General features: G+C 42.7%; 1 protein-coding gene across 1 annotated transcript in view; it reads left to right on the top strand.

The window, feature by feature from the left end:
• adarb2 (adenosine deaminase RNA specific B2 (inactive)) overlaps nt 1-24,556 on the top strand; it is a 179,461-nt gene that overhangs the window by 102,664 nt on the left and 52,241 nt on the right. Inside the window, exons 2-3 of the mRNA XM_084340911.1 lie at nt 10,483-10,569; nt 11,510-12,462. Coding sequence (XP_084197037.1) covers nt 10,483-10,569; nt 11,510-12,462 — 1,040 coding nt within the window. The remainder of the gene's footprint in view (nt 1-10,482; nt 10,570-11,509; nt 12,463-24,556) is intronic.

The following is a 24,556-nucleotide window of genomic DNA, read 5'->3' as shown; positions in this document are numbered from 1 at the left end:
CCTGTCCAAAGGTATCAAAATCCACCTACCAGCTCCTCTAAAGCTCATTCATTAACTTGTTACATGTTATTTGTTAAATCCACTAAACAGCTACAGTCCACAGGTACCTTTGGACAGTCAGACCAGCTGTTTCTCCTGTTGCTTGTTTGCCAAAGTATGAAAGTTATATCAATATCCTCCTCTCACTCTTGGCAAGAGAGCGACTACACATATTCTCCAAAATGACAAACTAGGTGCCAAAAATGTCGATGTATATCAGTGGATGATAATGTGTGTAGGTTTTTAATATAATAATGTAGGTGAATGTTGTACAGTATTTTATTTTATTTTTCTGTCTAATTGTTTTTTGAAGTTTGTTCCTCCATAATTCCTCTTTATCTTATTATCTGTTGTAATGATTCTTTTATAAAGCTAAATAAGATATTATTTGCAAACAAATCGAATGATAAAAAAGCGAGATTATGAAGCCAACGGATGTGAGAATTTTTCAGAGAAGTTTAATCAGTCTCGGTCTCAAAGGGTGTCACACACTTTGCTTTTAACACGATTAAATGAAAAGTAATATCTGCCAGCCTCAGTCTCGAGATGCAAGAGCAAGAAATGACAACAACTTAACAGAGAGTGAGACATTTTTTAAAGGCGTCAACATGAATACCTCATGTCACAACATGCATATGGTGAGTGATGTGTATGCACCGTTTAAACTGCAATATGCTGTATTTTCATGAGCGTTAACTACATTTATATGAAAAGCTAAAGCTCGTATTACTCTGAGCACACCGTAACATAACGGCTCTCTGTCCTTGGCATTCATGGCCAGGAGAGCAAATATAAAGCAGATGGCCTGGCTACTTTGTCCTCACTGCCGCTAATCAGGTGCTAAATATCCATCAGTCTGTGCTAATACATCCCCCTACCTCTGTTTTACTCCCTCTGTCCTCTATTAAAAGGATAATTCTAGTTATTTCACAGCATACGTAGCCTCAGTAATGTCTGGAGCAACACTCACCAATAGAAACTTAAAGACGAACTCCAAACCAGAGCTGATTTAAATGTCTTCCACACTACCAGAGTCTGAATTAAAAAGCCACATCCTGTTATTAATTATAACTGATGTGAACGGGTCTCCAGTGCTGACAAGTGTTTTTATACAGCAGTATCAAGCCCAGCATCAGAGAACCTGAGAAATCGCACCTCTAACCACTTCATAGCCATCTTCGAATGTGCAGTAAGCCTGTGAAAATGGGACCCATGGCAGTGTAAGTGTTATTTATGGTTTTGTCGTCTAAGTTCACGCTGGCCTCTAGAGCTGAGCTGTGTGCTGTAGTTAAAGCTCTGCAGTGACGTAGGAGATGCAATTAAACAGCTAAATACTTGTTTCATTTACTGTCCTGCAACACTTGTTGTCCTGAAATTAGAAACATGGATGCAAGGGGATTGAGATGCTCCTATCACTTGCTTCCCTTCCCCACATCGTAGTCCTCCATCAGTTTCTGCAGGTGTTAACAGCCCTGTGCTTTCTTTTGATGCGTTAGAGTTTGTATTTAAACACGGTTGTACTTTTCAGACTCTGAGCAGTGAAGTCACTTAATTTTTAGGGGAAAACATGCAGACACTGAATGCACATGAGCCAAACACATTTGTTAGAAGATGAAATCATTTGAAGGTTCATTTATTTATCATTCTACAACACAACTTTGTCCAATGACATACAAGTTTTCGTCCCTTTATGCCAGTCTCAAAACAAAAATATTAATTATTTATGAGTGTGGAGGATGACTGAGAGTCTCACAGCCTGAGGAGTGAAGCTGCTCTGTAGTCTGGTGGTACGGCAGCAGATACTTCTGTATCGCTTGCCAGACTGCAGCAGGGTGAACAGACTGTGGCTGGGATATGTGGCGTCTTTTGCGTCTGCATACAGTATATACTGGTATTCTGCTTGCAGAATCAGTATTTCATACCAGTAATCTAGGTTATTGTGAGAATTAGTAAAATAATCCTTTTTATCAGCAGATAAAGACATTTTTTGCAATGAAGCACAAAGTCATAATGGAGGCAGGATATTTTACAGTGAAAAGTGACAAACTGGCAACAGACAACAGGCAACGGTGTTTCCAAGTGATATTATTGTTAGCACACGTATTGCAAAGACAGCTGGATCGTGCCTGTTTTCCTCAGAGTCGCAAATAAAAACACATGAGATTACATTGTATAGTGATGGCAAGGTTTATAGGGAACCAATGTAAACAGCATTTACTTCATTATGATACATTGGAGCAGAAAATGTGTCTGTGCCAGTTTAACAATAAGCTCAAAATGTTTTTGTTGTTCTCCCTGAGTTTCTTCTCCGAATTGTCAGTCACAAAGGTCCAAAGGGGAAAAAGCTTATGATTAAAGGAAAACTCATACTGATGAATCAAGAAAGAAGTTTCCTTTGATAATCAGGCCTACAGTTAACACAGATATATGATTTTGAACAAGTTGGTGCATCGAACATAAATCTTATTTAAACTTGTAAGGAAATAGTTTCTTATGCCGGAGTTGTGTCTGATATTTGTCTCCGTATAAAACTGTTGTGGCGATCACTTGCTGCATCCAGTCACTAGCTGGGCGTTTTCTGTCAAGTAGATGACTTCCACAGATTCGTTCTGTACCTGGATAACTTCAGCTCTCATCGCCAACACACACGTCGACATGTTTGTCACATTGCACTGCAGCGTTGGTGGTGAACACGTCCTGGCGACATATAATTATGTTAGACTTTTTATGTAAGCTCTGGAGTTATCTCTAATGTTTACAGATAAAAGGAGATGACACTTAACGCGGCGTCTATTTTTGTGTTGCTCTTTGCTCGGAGATCAGACGCGAGAAGTGACAGGAATCTGGTTTTAAGTGCTGTGGAGAAACAATGCAGCCTCTCATTTAGTGGCTCAGTGGCTTTCAATCAGAGGCTCGCAGGAAGACATGGAGAAAAAGATAGAGACAGGAGAGCGAGAGAGAGACAGAGAGAGAGAGACAGAGAGAGAGTGTCAATGATTTCCCCCAGCGCCTGTTTCAATAGTGTCTCCTGTCGCTCATCTGACCCATTCGTTATGCTGAGCCATGGGGAAATCTGATTGGGCTCATTACCCTCTCCTCAGGACTGATACAGGAAGTGCAAGGAGAGAGAGAGAGAGTGAGAGCCTCTTCTCCAGCTCATTGTGAATGGACACCAACACCAGGGTTGTCACTATCAGGAGTGTATGGCCATCTGCCAAGGCTCTCCCTATCTAACCTGGCTCTCCTCAGCCTTCCCCCGCCTTTGTGCGGTGGAAACAAATGAGCGTCGTCTCCTCTCACCGTGTCCTGGTGCAGTGGGGGGATGGACGTAGCGGGCCGAGACTATTGGCATGCATTGTCTCATCCGCTCGGCCGGCTGGTGAATAAGAAGGGATGGATGACAGATAGCGTGAAGGGCATGTAAGGTAACGATGTCCACATCAGCGGCCGGTGATTGGTGGCACATTTGATGAACTTTGCACCTGGCCAGACAAGTGAGGCTTTAACAGAGAAGATTGTAGATTCACCATAACAGCCCGAATGGAGTTCTGACATCATGCGAGGTCACTGGGAGGATCTCGCTGTGCACAGTTTAGGTGAGAAATATGAGAAACACAAAGCTGGCCTCCCGGCAGACAGTTTAACTTAATAACACACACACAAAGAAGAAATACGGGATGAGCATTCACATGATTTCTGTGTGAAGTAGCTTTCAGGTGGTCTGACAGCCTGGCTGCCATATGGACCTCCTCAGCAGCATTACAGTGGCTCTGTGAGCAGAAGACTGTGTTTAGGAAAGATAGAAAAAGACTACCTGTGTAATGCAATTTGACAAATGTGACAGATGACCCTGATTCCTAAAATCATCTTTAAATGACTCTGGTTCTTTCAGGTAGACTACGACAACAAAAGACAAGACGAGCAATGAAATATCTTGATAATTTATTTAGAGTATTCGTAGATAGCCAGTTTAAAGTGTTGGATTTAATGTACTCACAGGTTGTAATACATCTCCCTATGTGTTCTCAAATTAGGCTAATTTCTCATTTTCTGTAGCTCCATTTTTTTTTTCAATAACACTTTATTTTACAGGTCCTTACATTTCCTTATAAATGTACTTTAAGTTTCCTGAAAATAACAGTATGATTTGGTACTTATAGGGAAAGTGGAAGCGGTTCTCAATCGGTACATTACCAAGTAATTAATTGTAATGAACTGCGAGTGTAACCTACAGAGACTTCTTGTCAGTGCACAGTAGGTCAGCTTTAGATGCCATTGACATGCCTCTCTGGGGAGCCTACTGTACGTTTAGACATTATTACAGTAAATTCATTCTCTGCCAAACCTCCATATTTAAGAGCCAGCTCTATGGTTTATAGATTCACCAACACTAACTTTGAACTTTTATATCAACCAGTGGCTTTCTACTCGACTCCATGCTGATGGAACGTCAGGTAGCTTCTGGAGCTCCACAGCAAAGCCTGTGCTGCAGCATTCTCCAAAACAATGGAAGCAGATGGGGACTTGCTTTAAAACGTAAAAAAAAAAAAAAAAAAAAAAGAACATACATACGTACGTACATAAAATGACTCCTTATAGTTTGGCAAATGCAAAAAACAAATTTTTTTATTAAGCTTAAATCCTCACTGTAGCTGCTAAGCTAAAAGCATTAGCGCGCACTTCATCTGAAGTGGGTGCACGAGCTCGACCGTGTGTTGAGGATCTATATAATGTCTTGTCGAATGAATTTGGGATCTCAGGACTTCTGGAGACTTGGATTCCACCAGACACACTGTACGGAGCCATTTTATACACTTATTTCTGTTTGTTTTTTAAAAACAACTCCCCAATCTCCTTCAGTTAGTTGGGAGAATGCTGCAACACCACTCTTTCTAGGAAATTTCTATTTTACCTATAATTACAACCAAATTAAACAATTATTTCCAGGAAACTTCCTTATTAAATCAAGTCCTCATTACCAAAATGTCACGGACATCGGTTAGGACTGTTTATACGCACAACTATCTGGACTAACCTTTAGAATTTATTACCAGAACGATCTTTTCCTGGACCGCATGAACCTTCTGCCATATTTTAATTTACACAGCTGAAAATATGCTGCATCTCTGTGGGCAAATCAATCACACTACATTCTGTAAAACACAAACAAAAACTGCCCGTGACGTTCTACACCGATCCCTCATAAATCAGGCTGAAGTGTGTTGTTTCTGCCGGCACTTCATAAACCTATCAAAAAACGATAAGAGGTGGCATTTGGAGGATGACCTCTAAACTGCACTGCTTACCACTGCGCAGTTGATTCAGCATCAGAGTTTCTGAAAACATGATGATATTTTCCACTCAATAGCTACTTCCTGAGACATTTGAAATGAAATGCGGCCCATTGAAAAAGAGAAGAATTGTTTTTGAGGGCTACTTTGAAATTATAAAGACCTGAAGAGCGCTTTACAGAAAAGCTCCATTCTGACTGTGAACTTTGTCATCAAAATAAAAATCCTCTGAATACAGAATAAAAGGGTCTATTCAGGCTTTTGTACAGCCCGACGCAGCAGCAAGCACTGAGGATAGAGCGAAGAATTAGTTTCCTCTTTGCAGGGATTAATGGAGCAAGAATAGAAAGTAAAATTACAATTACCTGTGAGAAAATGTATCGTAGAGTGATGTCAATTTCACTGTGTGGCTTTTCTCCAAGGGAAAATGATGATATAATATATGATAGATCTAAAAACAAAGTGTATTAACATGTCACCAAACAGGCTGGTGAGACAACATAACTCCAGTCCTGAGGTGTGAAGCACACCACCGAGGACTGAAGCTGCCAAAATCAAAACTAAATGAGGAATATACTATACTGTATGTGCAATACTGAGACTAACAGGCATGCGCAATATATCTGTGCACTCTGATGTTGATCAACCAATAGGTGACTACAGCCTCATTTGCATGATGAAGGAAACAGATAAAGAAACGTTTAAGGACAGTACAGATGTAAAAATGTTTGGGGAAAAAAAATTCAAAATTAATTAATTAAAACAATGGAAACTTAAATGGGAAAGTACATACATAGATGATTTATTACAAAGGTAAATAAATACAGAGGTGAATTAAAGCAGAACTAAAAAAAAATATGTCACATATTAATTACTGACTGTGTTTATTTTTGGAGCATTTAATGGCATATTAATTTACTCATCAAGCCATTTATTTCTTTATTTTTGATTTTGGCATTTTCAGTCCTCCATACAAGTCCAAACTTTAAAAAAAAATGCATTTCTACAGACAGACATTTGCAGCCTATGTATACAGCTAGAATAAACTCGAAAATAAAACAAAACTCAGACAATTAAACAAAAGGGCCAACAGTTGATAACAAGAGCTATGGACACTACAGTGGGTGCAACAACCAAGGATACGCAAGAGGATGTACAGTTTATACCTACAAAAACTGACACACACGATAACACCACGAGTTGCTATAGGCAATGCAGCGGTTTGTCAATCAGTGAGTTTGTTCTTGTTCTCACCTGCCTCCTGAACAACACTCAGTGAGTCCTGTGTACTGCAAAGTCCTCAACAATCTACTTTAGGTTCAACTTCCATGCTCGTTAATTCTCACAGCATGAGTCGGTCCACTCGGCCTCTCTGCCCCACTGCGCTCCTTAAAGGTTTGAGCTGAACGAGACACAATCATAACTGTGACAATGAACAGTCCAAAAGAAAAAAAAATAAGGGCCTCGCACCTCACAGAAGGCAGGAGTTCTTTGCCGGAGGATCCACTGTGACTGATCTAACACTCGTCTTGTGGTTCATTCCTACACAGTTTATCATGTGACCTTTCTGTACTCTGTGAAAGATATTTGTGAAAAATAATATAAAGTAATACAACTGATTCCTTAAATTTTCATCTAGCACCGTCATCAGGTGAACATTTCAATTTGCATTCACACCTGGCTGAGAACATTTGAATGCAGGCCCAACCACTTCCTAATTTACACCTTTACACATAAATTGTGTTATTTCCTCATCCAGATACAGATCATGTGTTAATGCCAGGTGTAAATGGGGCCTCGGTCTTGTCTAACTCCTGGAACTCTTTTAACAAACAGCACATTTGTTCAAATAAGCACTGATTAAAAAGAGAGCTGCGTGTTGCAGGTTGAGAAGGCAATTGGTAACATTTGGGCCCACTAAACACACTCGCAGCGTATTCACAAAACTATCTTCATCACAGTGATAAACCATCCCTGGTCATATTTGGCAACCAGATGTAAAAACCTGCTTCCTATTATGTTGGAGGAGGGAAAGATAAAATGTCTCTGGTAGCTCTCACATGGGTGATCTGGGTTTCCTTTGCTTCTGTACATCGTTCCTCAGATCTTCATTCACAGACGACGGCAGTGACGGAGATCAATAGAATATCTGTAAACATGTTGATCTGAGTGTCAGATAATTCTCCAAGGAGAGGAGATTTGCTCATGCTGTAGCAGCCTTTTGATTTTTTTTAAAGCTCACGGCCTATTGTACGCTCCTCGTCATCTGTTTACGCCAAACTTTGGTGTCTCATCGCCCATTGGGCCCTTTTGACTTGGCAGAAGCTGTAGAGTGGGTGGTTTTTAGACCCTTTGGCGAAAAACAAGATTATCAAATATACATTACAGGCGTTTCAGGCCACAGTGTGAAAGCTCAGCCTCCTGTGTGTTAATCGCCTGTAATTTCAGGCTTGATGTGAACATTTGTCGTTAGCGCTACAGTGGAACTGGATACATTTTGTGTACAAATGCGACAATGAGCTGAGATACTCTGTCCAGGCCAACAGCCCCTTAAACACCTCTAATTTTGCCACTTTTGTAAACACACCAGACAGCCATGGTTTGTACTGTAAGTGGGGCTTTAGGGGCTTAAAAAACAATATAGACTGATTTGAAAATGGTCTGGATAATGACCGTGTTGGCCAAGGGAGTCATTTAGGGCCAAATTGCTGCTTGTATTGGGCTTTAGTCCGTAATTAGGTCAGAATGCAAATGCCTGTATTGTGATGTTGGCCCACGAGGACCAGCACAGCTCCAGTCTCGGTGTTTAGAGTGTATCCATGTGTGTCAGAGTGACTCATTGAGCCCCTCTCGTGCTGTTGAGCTGCGAGGAGCGAGAAAGCACCGGGGGCCGAGCTCATTCACAACCTTGCGCTCTTATCAAAACATGTTTATTGCACTGTAATGTGGCGCCCCGTTTATGCAGCATTTAGCTCCATGAGGTTGTTGCCGCTGCGGGGTGTGAACGCTGCTCCGCGACCGTGGCGGTGAGAGCCTGACCTCGGGCTCACCCTCTAACCTTCGGCGCTCCTACATAAACTCATTCCACCTCATTTTCTTCCTCTTACTTTTTTCCCCACTTCATCACCTCCCCCTACTCCTGTCCACCCCCGAATCCTCCCTCCTGCTGCCTCTCCCTTACCTTTCTCTTTTATTGATCATTAGCTGATGTTGGGAGGAGACAGGGGGTGTAATTAAGGAGCCAGACGGGTCTGTCAATTCTGCTCAGCGTTTCATGGAGTGCACCAGACCAAGAGATGGTCCTAATAGGGCTTCATACTGTAAACAACACGCACACCTGGACAGCAGCAGGCCCCAGGGAGACGCAGGAGAAAGCCAGTGTCGACAAGTTAGTGCTGATAAAGAAAGGAAGTTTATCACTAGAAGGGGTGTGTGTGTGTGTGTGTGTGTGTGTGTGTGTGTGTGTGTGCATTTACTGTGCCATAGCTAATTGATGTTTAAAGATCTAATATGTAACATTTCTGTATTATAAAAACAACTGGACCTTTTGTTGTATGTTTGATTGAGTTGTGTACTTACCTTGTGCGTTTCATTTGGTCGCCTGCCGCTATAACTTCTGGGAGAGAGTCGGAGAGGGAGGAAGGAAGTTGGCGATACAATACAACATAACGTCAATAAACCTCATAACATGACCTTGTTTGTGAACATTTCTGCTTGAGTCATGTTGATATATTCATCAGCAACAGTGGCTGTCTAACACTGAAGACTCCCCATGATGCATCACTACTTAACGTCTTCTGTTTTGTTTTGACTGAGAGCCCCCTAGTGGCAGAAATTGCATGCTGTGCACTTAAATGACATATTTATTTATTTATTTATTTATTTACTAACTGATTTTTGATAACCGAATAAATCTCCAATCACAGCTCAGTGGTGGAAACATGGCCGGAGCTTAGTGTTTCAGACACAGCGGCAAACAATTGTTCTTTTTTCATTTAATTATGACGCATGAAATTCCTTTTTGAATAGTGAAATACATATAACAAAAGGCCCCATACAATATCCTCTCATTCAAGGTTCATTTTTATACAGCATGTAAGATATGACTGAAGAGGATTTGTCAGCGTTTATCTGTGAAGTATGATTGGTTCAGACTTGCCATACGAGTCATGTACAGACAGTAGCTTCCTTTATCCACAGGAGGAAACACTCATTTGACCTGAGATCACAATGCTTTAATCTGACTGAGTTTGGAGTTTAAATATAAAGTGACTAATTTAGCATATTCCATCCCAATTACATATGCAGCCAATTACAGTAGATACTAGAAAAAAAAATCTGTTCCTTAACTTCTTAACAGTGTAACATCACCTGTCTGTGTGACTGTTACGGCACCATGTTGCATTAGAAAGACGTTTTTTAGACTCTGACAGAAATAAAGAGTGAATGAATGAACATAAAGTCACAGTTAAGTGCTGCTCTGATAGCACATCCATGGCCACCTTTTTGGTATCATTTCTGAAACTTTTCTACAAACTGAGCCATATTATGCAGTTGTAGGAGAGTTGAGTGTTTGGTTCTCAAGCTTTCTCACATCAGAAACCTTTAGACAGACACAATTAGACCACGGACCCCCATGATTTTGTCTTTTAGATGTTTTATGGGACCTCACTTTAAGAAGCACAAATTATCCATATGATCAAATCTCACAAGTGCGCACCTCCACATGAACAGACGACATCCATCGTGAAATGAGCAATTCCCGAAAAGTTCGTCCAGTTAAATTAGTTTTCGGACTCAAACACACCAAGTGTTAGGATAAGAATACGAAAATGTCCTTGGTTTAGGCCCGGTGTGTATTTCATTTAGTGTGTGTGTGTGTGTGTGTGTGTGTGTGTGTGTGTGTGTGTGTGTGTGTTGTGTACATTCGTGTGTAAGTGTGTGTTTGCTCCCTGATGTGGGCGTGTATACACCGTAGTCCATGCAGGGGTGACAGAGACATGGCCTTGTGTGCATACCCCCGCTCACTTATGCTCCGTCTCTGTCCCCGTGTTGGGCCGACTCTGATCTGCGGCTTCAATCGATAAAACTATCAAACCGTCTCCGCCCCTGCCCTCTTGTTGACTCTGCGTGTCTCTTGTCTCTCCTCCAGAGAAAGTCAGTATGCTGTCAGCATTGATCGCTCCTTTCAAGTACATAAGCCCTGGGACCAGCAGCACAGAGGACGAGGACAGTTTAAGTAAGCTGCTGCATCTTTTCTATCTGTCTATCTGTCAACACGCCGCACTAACTCCCTCAGTGGCAGACCTAATATGGAAATGATCTCTCTGTCACCCACATAATTAATTATTTGGGAAATGGGCTTTTTGATTACGCACGGGTGTCAGCTTGTGTGTTAAAATCTGTATTATCTTATAAAAGTGAGCTATTGAATATTAAATCTGAGCATTTGGTGATAAATAAGTCATTAGATAGTGTCTGCAGGCGTGCATGTACCTATCATCTCGAGCTACAATCTGCTTCAGCCCACCAGTGAATGTCAGCACTTGATCCCAGACTCCCACTCCACCATTAACATTCTTGTGGCGAGATCTGAACACCCTATTTTTGTTCATTTCCCATCAGAAATGCAATACGCCACCACTTCCCCGTAACTAGGTTTGAAGAGCGTATCACAGCTGTTCAGACTTTGCTCTCACAGAGGATAGAAGTGTGAAATAAAGCGGGCTACAGACATTTCATCCTTTCTTGGAATGTCTGCCACTCGATGTGATCCCCACCCCCATTACAAATAGGATTGATGCTTTGCATTGGCCACAGGGACCGATGTTTCCCCACTTACGACACAGATTCAGAACCAATTTGGAGGCAGATTACAGGATGATTTGGCAGATAACATCGCCATTTTTAGGGGATTTGTGTTTGGATTTTAAAACACTTAAATATGATAGAGCCCTGTGGTATGAAGTGGGCTCGGCTCAGGGAGATGATTGTGGATTTGTTCATTACCATTTCATTGTGTATCAAGTGGCTCAATCTGCCTTGGGAGATTTTCCATTTTGTTCAGCCAGGATAAATGTGAGCATTGCACAGCAATGACTGCTTTTTTGCTCTTGTGTTCGGAGTATTTTTTATTACTTTAAGTCAAATTGTTTCTCTTTTTGCTGTTTTAACTGCAGGTACCAGCAGTGCAGAGGTAAAGGAAAACCGTAATATTGGTAACTTAGAGGATCGCTCCATAGGACCTGCAGAGTGCCAGTCGCTTTTCTGCTCCGATTCTGCAAGAAGTGGGAGCTCCGGCCTCAAAAGGAAACGGCCGCTGGAGGAAGACAACAACGGGCACTTGTGTCAACTCCGCCTGATCTATAAGAAACTGTCCTGGTCTGAGGCACCGAAGAATGCCTTGGTGCAGCTCAATGAGCTCCGGCCGGGCCTGCAGTACCGCATGGTGTCACAGACAGGCCCGGTCCATGCTCCGGTCTTCTCCATCGCTGTGGAGGTGAACGGGCTGACCTTCGAGGGCACGGGCCCCACAAAGAAGAAAGCTAAGATGAGGGCTGCCGAGCTCGCCCTCAAGTCCTTTGTCCAGTTCCCTAACGCTCCTCAGGCCCACCTGGCCATGGGAAACATCTCCAACCCTTCGGCTGACTTCACCTCAGATCAGGCAGACTTCCCTGACACGCTCTTCAAGGAATTCGAGACTTCGTCGTGCTCCGATGGCCTCTCGCTCTGCACCTCAGCAGCAGAGAGTGAGTTATTATCGAGTGAGCTACTGAGACATGGACGGTTGCTTCGCCATACCTTGGACCTGATGGTGCAGGCTCAGCAGAGGCTGGGTGGGATTGTTCCAGAGCCAGAGGCCCCCAAGAGCCCCGTAGCGTTGCTCAATGAGCTCCGGCCGGGCCTGCGATATGCCTGCCTTTCTGAACGAGCCGAAGGCCGACGGCTGCGTAGCTTTGTGATGGCGGTGCGCGTGGACGGACGGATATTCGAGGGCTGCGGTCGCAGCAAGAAGCTGGCCAAGAACCAGGCGGCCCAGTGTGCTCTTCAGGCCCTCTTCAACATCAGGACAGGCCCCGAGGGGCGGACAGGCCTCAAAGCCAGCAGGAAGAGCTGTCCTCATTTACCCCAGGTGAGTACAGACACATCCCCACGGCTGTCTTCCGCTAAGCTTCTTTGGCAGCCACTCCACTTCCTACAGGGGCCTGTAATGACCAAAACAGCAGGCGTGCAGCGAAAAGCCAAACACCTTCCAACAAGTAATTAAGGAGGAAAGGAGATACAAGCTAAAAAGAGCAGGGATGAAAGGAGAAATGGTGGCAGCGCTGATAAAGATACGTGTAAGCAAGCTGGAATTTACCTTGTGTCAAAAAATAGAGAAAATGCAAATCATGAATTTGTGTGTTTGCGGGTGCATTTGTGTGTTCTGCAAAGCCTGCGCCTTCAGTAAACATTATCTGTTTGTTGGTCTATTTAAATAGAAAAGCATGTAAATGAAGCTAATTATTGTCCTTGTGCATCTGACACAAGAGAAATCTGCATCATAACCCAAATGAGGTTTTTTTTCCAAGTATTATGTGTTTGTAGAGCTGTAATTGGGAGAGTTTTGTAATTTTGCAAGATCTCCTGTTTCCTCATGTGTGGCATCACTGTGTCTACAAACATTAATTCAATCTGCTGCCCAAAGGAGATAGAAAAGCAAAGAGCAAATCGACAAACAAACCACCGAGCCCAATCCCATGCTCATTTACCCAAATATGTAAATGGCAATCAGAGCGAGGAAACTAGTTTTTTAGAAACTTGAGGAAATTGGAGAGCCTAAAGACATAGTGGCTGTATTGGCTGGCACTTGTTGACAGCCATTTAAAACTTCATTTCCGCAGAAGAATATCGAAAAGTAAGACTGCCCTGAGAAGATAGTCACACTGTTTTTAGTTGTTTATTATCGTCTGCGTAGAGAAAAACCTTATAAACAAGCCGTCCGGGTCAAACATGTCGGCAGCTGAATGTTAAACTTTAGATTCTCCCCCTACTGTCCTAATAATCCACAGAAGAATGTGCAAAGCGGCACACTCTTCAAGTCTGGAATCGGAAAAATTAAGCCGCACACATCCAAAGCGTCCTTTCCCTAAAGTCTTTCCTTGAAGCCTTCCGTCGACACGAGCGCCACCATATTGTGCTCCCGTGCGTCCTGTAGGGTATGTGTCGTATTAACATTCTTTTCGAGCCTTGAAGAAAATAAACTGGCGAGAGTGTCCTTCCCCAGAGCACGACATCAACCCAACAAACCTGCACATGTTTGCCTGGGAGAAACTTTTTCTTTTTCTCCCTGCTGCCACGGTGTCTAAAAGGATTTTAAGAGGATTTGCCGCACCCGTTTAGTTCCAGAAAGCACTCGCTTGTGGAATTTCTTGAAAGTCAGCCGTGCTGTCTGCCAGGCTCGAGAGGCATTTTATTTTCATTGGTGAGGCACAAAAGCGCACATACGCTATGTATGCATGTGGGAATAAACATGTGACTGTGTGTTGCAAGTCCTTGCTGTTGCGTAATGTTAATACAAAACCCTCCAGCTCAGATTCTTCTCTCTCTCTCCATGTTCACATGTGAGTTGATCTTCTTGCCAAGCACTGATTGCTTGGGCAGTGGTTGACTACACTGCAGATGTGACGGGTAATGTGGGGGTGGTTGCCAGCTGTAGCCTCGGGGTAATGCAAACGTTGTGGTGGTACGCCAAGTTGTGTGCACCGCATCGGTCTGTTCTCTCATCCCAGAATTCCCTCTGGCTGTACCTGTTGCAGGATAATGCTTTGTTGAGACGATTTTAACGGTCGCATAGCATAAATAGCATACACTACTTATCACACTATTCTTTGAGAAGTTAGTATTTTTAATTGGTTTCTTTTAAGTTTCATGCATGTGGGATGCTACTTCCTATAATGAAGAAGAAAACGTTATATCTCCAGTGTCAACTAGTGCTGCAGGGTTTTTTTAGGCTAACCCGGACGTTGGCAGCGCCCTGCTTCCCTCCACTAAAAGCTTTTTCCATTGGAGTTGGTATTATTGCAGAAAATGAGCTCTGTGGGAAGCACAAGTTTACACGTTTTGTTCTGCAAGATAATCTGCACAGATGAACACCGCTTTTATGATTTCGGGGGCGTAAATGAAACCGCCACGAGTGAAAAGCTAATGTTGTGGCTCTAACCAAACCACACTGTGTTCACATGACTTCAACGTCACCACCACTAAGATACTACACGGACTTGATGAATCCTCAAGTTAGAGTCAGAACAGTTAGCAACTAAATTTCACCTGTGAGCTCGGACTGAGACGAGCCTCTGTGTTTTGGCGTGATGGCGTTTAAGATCTCTGACAACTTCTGTGAACTTGTTTAGCATGCCAGTCATTACCCTGATGACTGGCCGCATATTAGGTGTGAGAAGTTCCTCAAACATCTCAGATGGTTTCATAAAATAGTCATTTAATGGCCTTAATAAGTAAAAATATTCATTTTTTCACAAAAAAAGAAAATCTAATTTTAACTTGATTAAGCACAATATTTACTTTTTGCACTGTCTGACTTGTTTTGAACAGAATAAATCCCAGTAGTCACCTGAGCACTGATTCTAATGTCACCACTGTTTGTAGATACAGTTAACACTAGCCTGATGTCAAAGATACAGCACACTGGAAAATAGTCATAACCAGACTTAGCTGCTGTAACAGCCTGTGGTTCTATGAGGATACCCTGTATTTACATACGTCCTGGCAAAGTACTCACTGGATCTTCTTAACCATTCGGCATTGGAGCGCTTTCATTAGTGACCTCTGGATTGATTGTTTTACTTTTAATAAAGACCTACGGGGTACACCACTGGCTGATATCTGACAAGGTCAGAGGTGTAGCACAGGGTTATGACAACACTGCTGCTACCTCCTTGGAAAAAGAAGTGGGGATGCAGAGAAGAAGAAATGGATTCAACACTTGAATATATTGATGGTGGACAATGAAAGTAAGTGGGGGGGGGCATTGCATTAACTCAACAGAGTAGAACATAATCATGAGGAACTGCATTAGTCTCTCAAACTGGAAGTCTGGGAGCTGCAGGATCCTTCCACCTGATGAAATATTTAAACTCACCAGAACTGCATGGTGCTGTATCCTTCTTCACATACATACTGAGGAATAATACAGCGAAGGTGACAAGACAAGCATACTACTGAACATCCACACATGCAATAGACTCTTTTCTGCATTAATATAGCCTATACTGTCCTCTACCCCACCTACGCTCATGTCTGTGGGAATTGACTTGAACAATCAAACCAGAAATGAGGCACTCGGCTGCAGTCTGCCTGACATTAAGGATATATTTGTCTTCCAGCATGGACTTTAATTTCCTATTCCTCCATTTAACCTTTATTTATCCAGGGAATCAAACGAGAATGCATTCTGCATAGATATTTTGCCTTATATCGACTTCTCTCTGTTTATTCTTAGCTGAGAGATGCCCAAAACTACACTCATCAACAAGTAGCAGCGCTCTTAAAGCTATTGGGAGTAAACTGGCTCGCTCAGCAGTGGATGGTGGGCGTACAAAGCTGTCTGCTCTGTGGTTAGGTTTGCGCGACAAAAGCACTTAAACTCTGTGTAACGATTTGTAGCTATTTACATGCAATTATTCACTTTTTTTATTGACCCTATGTCAAAAATGAGACCATCCCCGTCTCACAAGTCTGTAGACAATTTGTTTGAGTTGTTAAATGCTGCTGGACTGTGGATTTCTTGAGTGAAGGACTAGTTCAGTGTTCTCGAGTGCCTTGTCTCAGTGCCTCTCTCTGCTCTGTTAACAGAGAGCAACCATAGCTAATGTTAGTTTAGAAATGGAGTCAGTCCGCTAATATAAACTAATGACTGGCTTCCAGCACAACAAAGAAGTTCCACAGAGCTCCTTTAAGGCTAGTGCTTAAACCGAACGATAGAAAAATGTTAACAATGCTGTAGCAGCTATGAGTGGATAAGGTATTGCAAGGTAGGGTATTTTGACAGGAAACAAATGAAATGTTGTTGCAATGTCCTCGTTATGTTAATTTAAAATGTAATTGGGAACCATAATGTTTCTTGTAGAGTGTATTCGCTGCTGCAAAGAAGTCAAATGTAGTGTCAAGTAATTTCTAGAGTTAATCTTTTTTTATATAATTAGTCATGACTCCCCAATGACAGTGACAACCATACAGGCGCACAAGCATAGTGGACCTTTGTCATCACGTTGACAGTTGGTTGATGTTGTGAAATACTTACATAAAAATCTACTTAATTAGATTTGGCAAAAGATCATGGTTTGGGTTAATAATAAGTATGTTACGTACGTAAATGTTACGTTATGTACATGATGTAAGTTTAGCACTTTACACAGGTGGTATCCTGAATGAAAGTCTTGGATTTGTTTGAGCCATCCATCCACCCCAAAATAACCATTCCCTCCCTAACATATGACTGTTGGAGAGTACCAGAGACCGGCACACTAACCAAAACCGGACTGGACCTTCGTCCATGTGGTTAACGTCATGAAACGGTTTTTAGTTCGGTTAGGTTTTATTCACGAAAACTACTTGGTTTAGAAAAAGATCATGCTTTGTGTCTAAATTAGTAAGATTAAGTAAGCTACGTTACTAACTTAAACATACATTATGTATATGATGTAGCTTAAATAGAAGAACTCAGCTGACTTCCTCCTTAGCCCCTGTCATAATTACTACCACCACTAGAGGCCGCTGTCTAACAATTAACATAAATATGGGTCGTACTTAGCTGCAGCAAAAATGACTCCCACTGCTGTTGTTCTTGTCAGGACGTGCTGTATCAAATAAAATATGAAATGCCTCAGCCAAAATAAAACATAATATACTCTTTATACTTTCTGTGTAGTCTCTAACCTCAAGGTTATGTTTACCTCTAATGATAACTTTCAGTCTTCATTATTAATCAGTCAGTAAGAGGCTGTCCTTTAATCCAACTCACAGCACTCTAGTTACCGGAAAATGTCTTTGCCCTGCTAAAGCCTGCACAGTGAAGTGAGAAAGTGCCGGAGTAATCCTGACACCCATTTCACCAAGTGGAATGATTACCCCACTGTTCAGGCCTTGATTGGCCACTTAATCTCCCCTCGCCGTCACAATGCACTGCGGTGTTGCCAAGTCAACTAAGCTCTGAGACTTGTGTGCAGCCGTGGGAAGTCACAGCGTCAGCAGGTCCACGTGGAAGGACAGTGCGGAGGTCAGTGGTCAGGACGCCACGCTCTGCCACCTTGGATTAAAGTCCATTTGAATAGGGAAATGTGCTTAGTGGCAGAGCAGAATGAAAATTAGGGTTAATGGAGGAGGGGTTGAAGAGAGACGGATAAAAAAAAAAGCTTCAGCATGTTTGTCATTTGGTTATTACAAACCGAATATTTTAATTTTTCATCATATCAGCTGAGATGAAACCCGACTGTATATTGTCCTTCAGTTTATTGTGGCTCGAAATGATTTGATTTAGTTGTATCTAAATGCGAGCCGTCGCAGATAGAGAAGGATACAGACTGGTCAAGTGGAGTAATTTCCCTGCCTCCACCGCGGCAAATTGAATATGATTTCAGACACGCAAAGGTGACCCCTGTCAGCCGCTGAGCCTCTCGCAGATTGTTTTCTTTGTCTAATCTCTCCCACTTCTAATCTGTCTCAATATAAACAGCTGTGACAGGCTGATCATTAATTAATATTGCCACAACAAATTAGCGACAGCGATCGCCCAGCCAAGCACCCTGTCTAAGATAGAAATCCACCAAGTCAGAGAGGGAGAGAGAGGGAGAGGGAGAGGGAGAGGGAGAGGTGTGAACAACACATTAGAGAGGAGTTGATTAACAGCTTCGGAGACCTTGCAGATAGTGTTACAGCCTCAGCATGTGGACAGTGACAGCGACAGATACACACATAGTGACAGCTACGGCAGCAGACTGTACTCGCAGGATCAACTGTGATAATCACCGTAAGTGGTGCAGTGCAAATAGAGTGATAAAACATCTGCATCCATCACTGTCCACGGAGGCAGTCCGACGAAACGCCTCATGCGGCTGAGTGTTTCTCCAGGGAGGCTGAAAAAATATAGAAAGATTCAAATGTCACAAGTGTATTATATCACTGATTGGATCCGATACATTTTATAGCAATAGCAATTCCTTTGATGAGTAACGTTATCATGGCTGACCAGAATTACAGGTATTTTTAATAAACTAGAACAATCTTTTAAAGAACAATGGTTCGTCTTGTTGTATTTGAAACGACTCCCGATCTGTAAGTGAGAGTGCGAAGGGAATTCCTTATGTGCATCCATGAAGTGTCTCATTACAATTTCACTTAGCGTACAATAATAGTTTGAGCAGAAAAGCCACTGTTTGCACCTGGACTGTCAGTCTGCCCTTTAGGCAGCCACTTACCTCATCATGTGGTATTTAAAGAGAAAGCAGCGCAGGAGAGTGGAGATTTGTGTGTGAAATTACCGAACGATAATGTTTCCCCGTCTGAACGGGAGCAGCCTGTACATTGAAAGGTTAGAATCATCCTCATCTGTCTCATATGTATGCAAAATATGACCTATGAGGCTGCAGGCTGTTGGATCTAATGTACCGCGTCAGCATGCAGCTTTGAGGGAAAATCCCTGCGCACAGAGGAATTGAAATGGGGTTGGTCGGGTCAAGGCACCTCGCATATACAGTAAAACGCCCCTGTAATCTATTCCAAAGAAGCGTGGCGCTCCTGTCTGCACCTCTGCTCGCCCTCCACTATCCTGTAGTCGCTGCTACAAAGTCTTCATTGTTTGTGACAGTCCTCCATTCCTCCCTTTTCTCCCTCCTCCTCTCCCCTCCACAGCCCCTAGCTGTGAGCCGGAGCATGGCTATAATCATTTCTGAAGAACCTCTCACACTTCATTAAAAGCATAATCAAGTTCATTACAATTTCATAGGCGTTCAGGTACCAAATGGCTTCCGATAAATCACGACTATTGGTCCTGTGTGGCTGGCATGTGTAGGTTTATCTCCGGCTCTCAGGCAGGAGAGAGGAGGAGAGGAGGGAGGAGAGGTCTGGATGTCTGGCCTTTAAATGACCTTCCAGCCGGGAGCAATGGACCGTTCTGTCATACACGCCGAATGGAAACATGCACGCACCCAAATCAGGACGCGTCGCAGCTGGGAGATCAGATTGTTCATGAAGCCAACACGGTGACGTGCAGACAGTGGATCAACAGATGTGCCACCAAAGGATAGTTTTATAATTTAACATACATGCTGCAGCCACATGATTTACTGTTCTATCTTCAGCTGTTTTAGATGTTTTAGCCTTAATATACTTTGTTCTTATTAGGCAGAAGAAAGCTGTCAGAACAATAGTTATATAATTGAAACTATCAGCTGCATTTTCACCCAAAAGTGTCCCAGGAACTACTTTTCAAGGAGCCATATTTCTAAAAATGCCCTTTGTTGTCTGGTATTCCATCATGATGGACCCGCGAAGATCAGAAAAGTGTACACAGCAAAGTGGCCATCGGTCAATGTTGATGTGCTGAAGCACAATGTACAAAAAACAACTGGTTTGCAGCTGCAGATTTTAAAAATAGTGGCTGAAATAAAGTTTATGCAAGTATTCCACCAATCAGAAATGTTCAGCAGTGCAAGCCCCGCCCCCAGATTTACAGTCCTTTTGTAAAGTATTTCCCCCTGAGCAGAGCCTTGTTGGGGGGGTTAAATAATGTCCCTAGAACTAGATTTAGACCCTGGTCCCTGCAGTGGTTCTCAAAAGGTTCCTAGTCTCTAGCAAAAGTTCCCATAGTGGAAACGTGGATTTAGATCCAAAGGACAGTCGACAAATTCATTTATGCAATCATTAATATGCTTTAAATATCGTAGATATCATTCATATTAGCATCAGCTGACATTTAGTAGCTGGTACGATGTTTTTGTCCGCTCAGAGGACTAAAAGTATCTTTCATAGCTTTTCCTCCAAGAACCATTTTAGGGACAAAATCTGCATTTGGACTGGAGTAACCAGCAACTGAATTTAGTTACAATCAAACTTACGTTTTTAACTCCACTGTGGTGTTTTAATTGTCAGGGGTTAAAGGTGCCGACTCTTCGTGGCTCAGCAGATGCAGCAGAAACACAAGTTCCTCTGGTTCCGTAGTTCCTTGAACTATCTGGTTGAAAAGGGCTGTTGGTAACTTAGTCAGGATAGCTAAAGAAAGCATTAGACATTTAGCAGACTCAATACTTCATTTCTTTCAGTATGTTCAATGTGTGGATAGAGAAGTTTGGAAGTGTGGTGACAGGAATGTTTGGACTGCCTCGGTACATGTCGGAGATAACCACTGTTAACTTTGAATCATTTTTACTATTTCTAACAATGTAAAAAAACACAGTAGAAGGAAGAGGAAGGAGAAAACAATCTGTATCTGCAGAGGAACAATGAGCTGTAATTTCTTTATACAGACATTAATCTATTATCATATTTGCAGTCAGCACACAGCATTTGCTTTCCTTCTGATTCACAAATCTCGCTGTTAGTCTACCAACACAGTGTTGATGTTTCAAGGCATTACATTGATGACTGATCTGGCTTTTCACAAAATAATAATCAGCCATGACACTGTTTTATATCCCCCAAACAAAATGTCTACACAAACACAAAGAAACAGACACACGTCCCTTGACAGTGATCGTCCCTCTCCACCTACTCACATGCCTGGCTGATCACTAGGACCCACTGGGCCTCCCCCAAACCTCTGTAGATGTTCTCCCGGGGGTGCCCTCTCTTCACTGCCATGGCTGAGGCAACACGGCCTGTGTTGTTGATCTGCTCAGCTCGGCTGACGGATGGAATATGACATGGGGAGTTTTATCCCGGTTATTGTGTTAGAATACTCACCTTTGCATCGGTCTGTTGTACATCCATGGCATGCTTAAAGAAGGAGTGGTCTTTTAGGAACTGACTTTGGTGATAATCTAATAATAACTGTGTTTTATATCAATTATTTTTAGGGTGGCTGCTAGCGATTATTTTCCATTATTTACCGGGAGCCCCCCATGGCTGTGTGCTCAGCCTCCTCCTGTTCACATTGTACACCCACGACTATACTTCCACACATCAAGAGAGCTCTATTGTGAAGTATGCAGACGATCGGTGTTTTCCAAAGCCCGAGATGACGTCCTCAAATGTCTTGTTTTGTCCACAAGCCAAAGATATTCAGTTACAGCCACAGATGAGGAAAGACACTAGAAAATATTTACATTTTAAGCTGGAATCAGAAAATTTCGACTGTTTTGTTTTTTTTTATTAATCACACTTATTCATTATCAGTCATTTTACTTATTGTTCCTTATTTACTTATAGACTTAGCTAAGCTAACTAGCTACTGGTTGTAGCTTGGTGTTCAGGCATGAGAGGGGTTATTAATCTTCTCATCAGACTCTTGGCAAGAAAACAAATAAGTGTATATCCAAAAATGTTAGCCTTTTCTTTTTTCAAGATATGAGAAGTGAACCATTTAGGGTTATCGTTGTGTGTTACACATCTTTGCGTTATTCTGTATCCACACGGACCAAACCTGCATACTGGAAGCCATGAAAATGTCTCGAATGTGCATAATTAGTAGAATACTGGGAATACATGTAATGACAGTCATATATTTCTCTGCCTAAATTACCTTAAAGAGGAAACACAAAACATCTGTTACCTCTGTCCTGCTCTCTGGGACTGCACCGTGCCTCCCTTGGGGGGAGACAAAATGGGAGAGGCTGGAATGAGGTGCATGTATGAGAGAGTGTGTGTAGGTGTGTGTGGAGATGGAGATGGAGGGGTAAGCTGGCAGGGGGAGGGATGAGAGGCAGGCTGTGTGGGGAGGGGGCGAGGGAGGTGAGGATGGATGGAGTGCAGTGGGGGGAAAGAGAGGAAAACCTCAGCGGAACAAAAGACCTTCAGGATTAATTAGGCGTCAGATTGGTTGCAGGGCACAGCGGGGGGAGAGAGAGAGAGGGTGAGAGATATAGAGGGGGAGAGAGGGGGAGAGTTTAGCATTCTGGGAAGACCTCATGTCCTCAGCCCTCATATTTCAGCCTGCCTGCCCATGAGTATACAACAGGCAGCTAGTTAAGGTCTGCGCTGTGCCTGGAACCACTGTCCATTGTGTTATGGATGGAGCTCCCTCTACATCTTCATGTATTTTTATGTTATCCCACTGGGCAATAAGAGGAGGCACAGAGGTCATACATGTACCGCATAATGTTTACATGATGGTTTCACACTCCTGTTGGATTTCTCCGCACATATTTTGTAAATGTGATCAGGCGTGCATGCATGCGTGTGTGTAAAATCGCAGGGAAATGGGTGCAATATTTCATAGTATTCACTCCGTATAGCAGCATTTCCCCTTCGCCATAGCTGAGCTCTGACAAATAAGACGAGTATGATGCAGAAAGTAAATGCAGCTGAACTCACACTGAACTTCATCCTTTCTCTGCTCTTATCAGCTGATTTTTTTTTGTGGTAACAATCGCTTCCAGAACAGCTGAATTGCCGATTCGGGTCGCAGGCGTCACCTCCAAATTTAAGAGGCGGACCCGAAGCTGCCTGTTAATACCGTCTCCGTTGTCATTGTCACAGAGGGATGTTTCTGGGGCGACCTTTGATGGCACTCTTTCCCCTCCGATACAGGAAGTGCTGAACTCTGCATACAGATGACAGGCGGCGGTTGCCGTGAGTCATAATATCTTCGCCCGACGCCGTCTCCTCGCAAAGCACTTAACAGATCAAATAAGAGCCATTCTGGAGGCTAGGGCAAATCATGGCCTTCGAACATTTGTACCAATCATTAACACTATCACAGAGGTGTCTCGTATGTGCGGCCTCAAGATATCTCAGCAGCGTGAACTTTAGAACAAAGTCTTCTGGATAGATTGGCTGATTAGGCGTTCGATTGGCTTCACAGAGCAGTGATAAAGCTTTGACAGATTGTGTTACAAGGAACAAAAAAAAAAAAAAAACCTCCACGGCTCACAGCATGAATAGTTATCACATGCTTTAGTCAGAGGCTGAAAGGAAAAGTTTTCAGTCCTGGTGACTTTTAAGCTTTTAGTCTAAGAAAAGTTTGACCCCGCTCGCTTCACTTATCCATCACATTTGGTACAAAGATGTTGAATTACTAATACTGGTAAAGTGTCTAACTGTAACCGCCGGCGACGAATGCACACACTCTGAGTTTTAAGACGTTTCTAGCATTGCTTTAGCACCTGGTTGTACGTCAGCAGCTACATAACAAATCCATTCCCACTGCCCTGTTCACTGTCTCCGTGCCCCGGCTGGGTCTCAGGGCCTGTTGTTGCACTCTCCTGTGCAGGATGATGAACTAGCAGCGTCCCTGCTGATGTAGAGATGAAGCACCACAGCCACATGTGGGCTGACACTAAAGACACTAAAGGCATAAACAAAACAGTGGTGTGTGTTAAATAACATCCTTCTGTGTGAGGATGTTTTCAGGTTTTCCTCCACTGGAACATGTTCTCACACAGTAGGGAGCTTTACACCACACATGATGTGACAGTGATGGTGAGAGCCTCGAGCAAAATAAACAAAACTATTTATTTAATTATTATTATTATTATTATTATTATTATTATTATTATTAGTGTGGGGGAGGATATGAAAAAAACAAGAAATAACAATGATTGAAACTAAAGCAGAAACTGAAGCATCAGAATTTCCCAGTTAATTAAAGTATTAATCCCTAAAAATTATCCTCTGGTTGATCTGACAACACCTGCGGTTACCATGGTAACACGTCTTGAGCATCTTCTTTGTCAGAAATACAACAGAAGACCAAGTGGTGTAAAAGCTCATGTTGTTTTAATAAAGAAGTCAGTCAATAATCTGCCTTTTTCCCATCAGTCCAAGAGCAACCGCAATCTGATCTCATGCTGTGCACGGTGCGAGCAGCTTTTTGCACAGCAGCAGGGCGCAGTAGAAGGAGTTGGTTAGCTTGCTAACAGCTCACTGTGGCTGCTCCTTCTTGTGTTATTACCCCCCTGCAATATTTAAAACTGATTAACATGCAGATACCTAGTGTTTCCTGTGACTGTTTCACAATAAAAGCCATATTGTGTTTAGCAGCAGTAATGCGAGTCAGCATTAGGAGTGACTTAATG

The sequence above is a fragment of the Pagrus pagrus genome (assembly GCF_965226575.1).
Source record: "Pagrus pagrus genome assembly, chromosome: 20".
Classification (NCBI taxonomy): domain Eukaryota; kingdom Metazoa; phylum Chordata; class Actinopteri; order Spariformes; family Sparidae; genus Pagrus; species Pagrus pagrus.
Note: the sequence above shows the minus strand (reverse complement) of the source record. Positions and strands in the feature narration are given on the sequence as shown.